Source organism: Melospiza melodia, chromosome 5 (assembly GCF_035770615.1).
Source record: "Melospiza melodia melodia isolate bMelMel2 chromosome 5, bMelMel2.pri, whole genome shotgun sequence".
NCBI classification, from domain to species: domain Eukaryota; kingdom Metazoa; phylum Chordata; class Aves; order Passeriformes; family Passerellidae; genus Melospiza; species Melospiza melodia.
In genome coordinates, this window is record NC_086198.1 from 35,969,050 (window position 1) to 35,977,176 (window position 8,127).

Genomic DNA, 8,127 nt, shown 5'->3' on the forward strand with positions numbered 1-8,127 from the left:
TTCTGCACAGGGGAAAATCAATGTGCTGTTATTAAAGCCTTCTTGCCCCCATTACTCCACATCTTACCTTGTACTCAGACCACTTTGTATGAAAATCAGCAGAAATGCATGGACTTAACAAACTAGCACAGAACTTCAGCAGTGGAGTTTCTTTAAAAGTTTAATTAAATATTACATGCAACAGACAGGAATGCTTCTTGAACTATAGGCAAAGAGTTATGCTCTCAATTTAGGATCAGGCAAAACAAAGAGACAGGGAGAATTGCAAAATACCTGATCTGGGCACTTTGTTTGCAAACAAGTGACCCTAGAAACACACACATATTTACAGAGTGAAGCAGGGCTATTTTACAGGTGACCTCAGTGTTACATGAGCTGTGAACTGGAGAGGAGTTACTGCTGCAGATTTTACATTCCCCAAATCAGGTTAAGAACTTAATGTAAAAAAAAACCCAAAACCATATGTATATAACATTGCTCCCAGCCAGGCAAATTTTGAATCAAGTTGTGCTCTTTCAGGAGAAGGGACCAACACACAAACCCTCTTATCTCCAGGAGCTAAACCAGTGCATTTTCTTAGTGTCAGTTCTTCCAACCCAAAGTCACTGTCCTGAGTACAAAAATGGGTGAAGATGCAGTTCCTTCTTAGTTCTGTAGTACCACAAGACTGTAAACTTCTTCAGAAAAAAGAACAGTACCTTTTGCACTGCTGTTTCTCCCTTCTTCACATGTAACATCCCTATATTCCTTTGAGCCTTGAGTTGGAAAGGATTAGAAGTTAACCTGGATAGGCTTAACAGTAGTACAGTACAACCTGGGATATTTTGTTCAAGGCTTAGAAGCAAAAGCTGGAATTGTCCCATATTAACTTTGGAAAATGAGAAGGTGGAAAAAGATAGCACTTAACAGCAGAAGCAAGAGCTGCCCTGAGGAAGGAGGACCATGGTCATGCTGGGCAGTGATGCCAGCCCCTGACTGGGGATTTTTTGTTAGGCTGCAGAGGAGGTCGGGTTGATAATGGTGAAAATAAAACTCAGGGAGCATGGAAGAATTTTTCTCCATGCTATGGGGACAAATTCCATCGAAACTTGAGCACAGCTCTTTGATTAAGCACTAAATTAATACTAAAACCCACTGAAGTCTTTTCACCTAAAGTACTGCTACTTGCTCCTTTTCTGGAGAAAATATTTCATAAGCTTCCTTTAAATTACCCCTCCAATGTTGCTATTTCTCAGTGGTCCTGGAATACACCACAGAAAGGAAGGGGAAGGCAGAACCCAGTTTCCCCAGAAGAGCATTGTGGCCTGGAACCTTCAAGTAATTGCTACCACTCAGCGTTGCCAGTTGTCTTTCCAAGGTCACAAACAGGGAAAAACACATTCCTCCCTATGCAAACTCCCTCTCCTGCAAGGTTAAAGTGTTTCCAACCCCAAGCACCAGACATGATATACCGCACAGGCTGTCCCAAATTAATTTTAGCATTTCAGTAGCAGCCCACTGAAATTCATCTAAATAAAGGCTGCTGGCCAATGAAATATGGTTTTTCATTAACCATTAGAACATGCATAGAAGTCCAAGTGCATCCTAAGAAGAACAGATTGGTCAAAAAGGCCACTCCTGCTGCTTATTTCGACCAGAATTTTGATCACCATTGCTTTTGTAGTTGAGGTGGTTCAGGGAAGGCTCAGGCAGGAGCACAAGGGTGGGGGCAGAATAGTAACTTTGTAGCTGCTGAGGTGACACAAGGAGTTCTTTCTCATGAACCGCTGCTGCTCAGCCTGACAGAGATGACGATTTGAAAAAAAATATTTCCAATAGCCCACACCCAAACAGCTGTTGGACATCTGTGGGGAGGAGTTTATACTGCTGGGTGCCCAGATAACCAGAGACAGCACCGACTCCAAGCTGAAGAGGCACAGGTTTCACAGGGCAGCCCTTGTCAAAAGGCTTTAGGAATGAATGCCAGTCTAAGATGACAGCACTACCCCTCAGTGATTTTAAGCTATTGGCAAGACCACTAACATCAGATACAAAAACTGTTTATTAGCCAACCCGGAAATGGCTCAATTCAGCCCACTTCCATGCACTTGCTGCTTTACATGCCAACAGCAGCAGTACAGGGCAGCATCACTCCATTTACACAGGCTGAAGGTAAACATCCACTTGATCTAATGCTGATTGAATGCCAGTTTGCTTATGTAACAGTTGCAGAACTAAGGAAAAACATGGCACATTTTTGCTGCGTGCCAGAGAGGAGCTACTCCCAAGCATGAGGGGCGTATGGAATTCCTGCTGCTTTGCTCTGCACGCAGCCCATCCATGTCAGAAGATATTCCCTGCTCTTGAGGCCACAGAGCAGCAGCTCACCCACTGCAGTTTAACCCCTCCACCACCCCTTAAGAGGTACAAGACAAGCAGACTGAGGACTAATGTTCTCAGTAGGCATCAATGGACTTTTGGGACAGCCAACACATCAGTGGGAACTCCATGGCTTTGCATTAGTATCAGTTTTACACTTGGACCAGAAGATATTGACAGCAAGGCCATTTTCTGTGTAGTGGAAGCACAAGGTATGAACTGGTGCAGGGGTTTTAACTGTGCAGTCCCTGCAGCAGAGCACTCAGCCTTTCCCCGGATGAAATCTGGCACTACATTATACAGCAACTGGGGCAGGTCCTAAAGAGCTTCATGAGTCGGTTCCAGCAAGGAGCTCTCCTCGTGGCCAGAGAGTTTCTTCCAGTTTTGTAGCCATTAAGGCAATGTTTTGGATCTATGCTAAGTCTCAGTTTAAACTAGACAGAATAAAAATGCTACTGATACTCTGTGGAAACCAAATCTTTCTTACTCAGAAGGAGAAAAAGCCCTACTATAATAATGCACTGCTAGTATTAACATTTAGTCTATAATTAGATAAGCAGTCTCAGACTTCACGTGGCCTGCATGGTTAATTCTGTGCCTGAAGAGAACATTTTGATAAAAACACAGCTAAAACTCTTAACAAGATTGCATGTACAAAAGATTTACATTAAAACCATATGAAACTAAACTTCATAATTGAAGTCATCAAGGCCTGTATTCATATTCTGATTGATCATATCTAGAATCCTGAACCATGTTTAAAACTGTACATCATTTTCTGGTAATATACATCTCTTAAAAAGATCAGTCTCTTGATTACTACAATAAGTTTAGTGTGTCTGGTGGGTCAATGAGAGATACTCCATGGTACCTAGAGAGGGAACAAAAGAGGCAGGATGTCATCTTGCTCAACCAGGCAGGCAGGAAAAATTCTGGGGCTTGTTGGCTGCCATGCCCCACACAGATTTTTAGGAGCATTAGGTATCACCAACTGTAGGAATGTCAAGAAAAATTCCTCCAGTTTCTACCTGACAGTTCAGGCAGCAACAGAACACCAAGTATTGCCTGACAAACCACAATGTAAAAACCCCAAGGAGTCTTGTCATCCTCTCACTGAAGAGGTGAATTTGGTTAATTGAGTGTGCCTGAAGACTCAAAAGATACATCCCACACCCACACCCTGCCAGGCAGTTACATGCTTGGACAAATCAGCCATTAACACCTCCACAGATACTCACTTGCTACTCTTGTACTTTTCCCTTATGGACTGTTGTGTGTGCTGGGCTGCTTTGAGGTAGGTGTTGTGTAGGTCTATGAGGCAAGGCTTGATGTCTTCAAGGGTGTAGCCCGTTACTTTGCACAGGGATTCAGGCTGAGGGGAAAAAAGGAATGGGTGAGGGACATTTGAATGTTGCTGTTCACTTATGGTGGTCACCAGTAGTGGAGTCTTTATCTTTCTGTTGAACTATATTTACCTCACCCCCCTACCCCATTTTTCAAACGCCACAGGGAGCAATCCTTAATTACCAGCCCAGGAGCACAGAGGGGCTGCAATTCCTGGAGCCCAGGCCCAGCACTCAGAACTGTGTACAAATACACTGAGCATACACAGAGGCCTGTGAGGGCTCACACCAGAGTGCTACGTACCCAGCTTTGTCCAGTGAGTGTGTAATCTGCCAGATGAAATGCTGCAGCAGCAATAACTGATGGCAAGTATTTCAGGTAAGGATCAGCATCAATTAGACTCAGCTCTCCCAGGTACTGCAAGGGAAATGAAAAAGGGAATCATCTGCTTCCAAAAGTTAACAGTTGCTCTGGAACCCTAACTTGATCTTCCAATCCTGCCATCAGCTGGAAGGACATCTTTTATCAGTTTCCACTTACTTTCTCTTTAAGCATCTCCTGCTAGCTACTGCCAAACAGCATTCCCAGCACTTGCTTTCCCAGCACATTTTATATTTACAAACATACAAGAACTAGAGGGAAGAGTGTAGTCAGGTCCGACCTCTGCACAGTGAGACAAAGGCTTGTGTTTAGGGCCTCTGGTACCTACCACAGAGCTAGGATTTACTGTAACTTCAGCTGAAAGGTTATCTGTGCTTTGTTCTAGAAATTAGTCTCTGGATTTAGAGCTTGCTGCTGGTCGAGGAAAAAACAAACCAAAAGTCCTTTTTTGCCAAAGTGTGTTAGTGGTCTTGCCAAAGTGTGTGGGTAGGTGTGGCAGCTGTAGATAAGAGAGAGGGAAAGATCTGGCAGTGCAACAAGCCCCAATTTCAAGTTCATTAATCTCTGCCTGCTCTGAATAAGGGTGCATGCTTGAGCCAGGCCAAGTGCCAGCCTCTGATAAGAATGGAGTATCCCACACAGAAAGTGGCAATAGGAGTGTTAGTTCCCAGCAGTGGGGCATGACTTCTGCAGGAGCACAATTCAGAAGGTGTATATATGTCATACATATACACAAATATATGTGCAATAAGTATCTGCAATAAAACTCTCTAATTACATGAGCTGAGCTAGTAATTCCTACTTACCATTGACAGGCTCTCCACTTTAGCATCTGTCTGCTGGTGTAGAAAGTACTGGGTGAGGAACTGGTTGATTGTTGGAGCTGCCAAGTCAAATGACAAAACCTTCAGAATTAAGTGCTCCATCCTTAGGACCTGCTTCTTGGTGTAGGTGTCATCTGTGATGTAGACAAACTCAGCTACTTCAGGAGGGTAGATCTCTTCAAACTTTCTGCCAGGAGAAACGTTTATGAGTAAATAATTGAGTACTAGAAAACCACCAACATTCAATGAAATGCTCATTTAAATTCTGACTTGGGAAGGAGCTGGGCACTGGTGCCAAACAAGTTTGCTGCAGTTGGTTCCATAGCTCTTGAATCACCAGGATTTGAAATTAGAGAGCTACAACAGCATGATAATTCAGGACTAAGGAATTTAGTACTTGGAGTCACTGAAACTCCAGAATAACCCACTGAATTAGCAACTGGGGCAAGCACAACTTGCTTTTCACATGCCTTAAGCATATTCCCTCAAATACTATTTTAGATGCCGGCTGCTGCAGCTGGAAATAACAGATTCTCACTTTAGGGGCAAACTTCAAAGATAACTGCCCAGCTTTTAGGTGGATAACTCTTGATTTTTCTCCTACTGTGAAACCTTCCCGAGTCAGTCCTGCTCTAGGCAACAGAACAGCCCCAAGATTTTCACTGGCATGAAACCAGCAGGTGGAACACAAAATGAAGCAATTTCACTTACGATGCGAGCAGCATAGCTGCAGTACCCACAAGCTGAAGTTTTCCTCTCAAAACAGACATGGATGAAAGAAACCTATCAATGTAATTTACAGCTAAGTGCAGGGTTTCGTTCTGTAATTTGTATTCTTCTCCAACTTCCACCAGCCAGTCCACAAGAATAGCCCGCATGTTGTTTGTGATATCAGGTTGCTTCTTCATGTAGCCTATTTTGGGCTTGCACTTCACCTGTAGGTTTAGATGACAGATAGAGTTGAGGCTGGACCACGTGCTGGTAGGGAAGCAACTGTTTAAACTCCATTTATCACAGTTTAACAAATCAGAAGTAAACACTGGTGAGTTCAGGATCAGTAAGTTCTATTTCTGTAATCTCGCTTTCCAGCTTGTGCGTGGCACAATAAACTTTATCACAAGAAACCAGTCCCGTGCTCTTATTTCTCCCTTTCTAGCAAGCTCTAATTTAGTCACTGTCTTGGTAACTCATGTTCTGATACATTTCTCCACCCCAAACTCTTCCCCCGTGGGCTGTATGCAAATAAGAAAAGGGACAGCAGCTCACCTCCATTTCCCTCAGGTATGAATGGATTTCACTGATATAGTCTGGCACGTTATTAACGTTTGGTGCTTTCTCTTCTGTTTCTGAGGTTATTGAAATATCCATAATACTTGGAGAATCTAAGCAGAGGATAACAGCCATGTTAAAATGGGCACCATCACATCATTTCCTCACAGCACAGGGAACCTTGTGCAGGCTCACTCAGCTGGACTGAGAGTTGGGGAGGGTCTATGGAAGTGAAATGTTAGTGCAACAGGAAAGTTTTCCCCTTCCCCTTTCTCCACTTCCCGCTAAGAATAATGAGATGGAAAACTCTCTTGCAATTATGTAGTGCTCAGTGCACCCTGTGATACCTTGTAACATAGACGTGGATCCTGCAAGCTTAGATCGTGGCTTAAAACAGGGCAGGGGTGCCAGAGCTTTCAGTAGCCTGCCGAAGTGGATCAAAGAAAAACCACCCCCCGATATTCAGACATATGCTACAGAAGACGGATCTGGTAGTTCCCATTTTTCACATACTGGCAAGAGCTCAAAACACTTGCACCACTAACTGGCAGAAAAACCTTTAACGTTTTGGGATCTGCCTGGGTCAAGTCCCCTTCTAACTCTGTAATGGTAGCAAAGGGTGAGGCTTTATGGGTTGATCTTGTCTGTAATCTGGTTTCTCTCGTGAAGTACTGATAGTCAAAGCTGTAAATTATAAAACGGCCTAAACCAGGAGGGGATAAGAACGCATAGGCTCAGCTGCATGGCAGAGCTGTTGCACTCAGGTAAGCAGGCTCAAAGGAACCGAACCAGCCCTCGTCCCAGGCCACAGCTCTGCAGCTGGCTCTGGGAACCCTTCCCTGGGCGAGCTCCTCCTCGCTGCCCGGGGGCAGGCAGGGCCCTGAGGGGAGCAGGTGGGACGCGGCCTGCACGGCGCCCAGGGCCGGGCTCTCACGTACCGAAGCTCAGCTCCATGGCGTTGCCCAGGGGAGCCAGGGGCCGCCGCTCTCCAAGGGCACACACGGCCGCACGCAGCCCCAGCGCCGCCTCCTCCTTCTGCCTCGCCGGGACGCCCCGCTGCCGCCGCGGCTCCCGCTCCCCGTCGGGCTCGTCCACATGGATGGAGAAGGGCTGGTGTTGATGCTGCTGCAGCCCCGCCGCCGCTCCATGGCCCTCGCAGCCGCCCCGCGCCGCCTGTGGGGAGAGCGGCCGTCAGCGCCGGGCCCTGACAGCTCCCGCCGCCGCCCCTTCCACACCGCCCCGCTCCCGCCGCTCCCCCTCACCTGCAGCGGGATCCCGGCGCGCTGCTGCGCCCCCCGCAGCAGCCCCAGAGCCACGCGGGTGCCGGCGGCGGGCAGCGGCGCCGCGGCTTTGCCGGCCGCCGGCGGGGGCACGTTCTCCTGGTTCTCCTGCTCCGCCAGCATGGCCGCAGCAGGAGCCGGGGGCAGCGCGGCGGAGGGGACGGCGGGGCCGGAGCGGCGGGGCCGGGGACGGGCGCGCCTGGAGCCGCCCGCGCCGTTCAAGTAGCCCGCGACTCTTGAACCGCCCAATGGGCGAGCGCGGCGTCACGGCCGCGCCGGATGGGGCGGACAGAGGGACGGACAGACAGACACAGGCGGACGCGGGGGGCGGGCAGCGCACGGGGAGGGACCGCGGCTGCCGGGGACAGCAGGCCCCGCACCCGCCCAGGGCAGGGAGAGAAGAGCCTCGGGCGTTCCCGCCGGGAAACGTGTGTGGGAAGCGAGCTGGAGCTCGCCCAGCCGGGCTCCTGAACGTGGCCCGGGAGATGGGGGAGTTCGGCCAGGAGAAAGGGAGGCTCAGGGGGAGACCTCATCCCTCTCTCCAGCTCTCTGAAACGAGGGGATAGGGAGGTGCCCGCAGCGAGGGGATAAGAGGAAATGGCCTCAGGATGAGGCCATAATAATCCTTCGATTGACAAAGAATCGCAGACCACAAAGGTACTCGTGTTCCA

General features: G+C 48.0%; 1 protein-coding gene across 1 annotated transcript; it reads right to left on the minus strand.

Annotated features, from left to right (window-relative positions):
• Positions 1-142: 142 nt before the first annotated feature.
• Positions 143-7,579, minus strand: CCNA2 (cyclin A2). The gene is given in 8 exon segments (XM_063157052.1): positions 143-3,229; positions 3,597-3,730; positions 4,006-4,119; positions 4,890-5,094; positions 5,619-5,842; positions 6,174-6,289; positions 7,115-7,420; positions 7,423-7,579. Coding segments are annotated over 8 exon segments (1,308 nt in total). The 3' UTR covers positions 143-3,177.
• Positions 7,580-8,127: the final 548 nt, after the last annotated feature.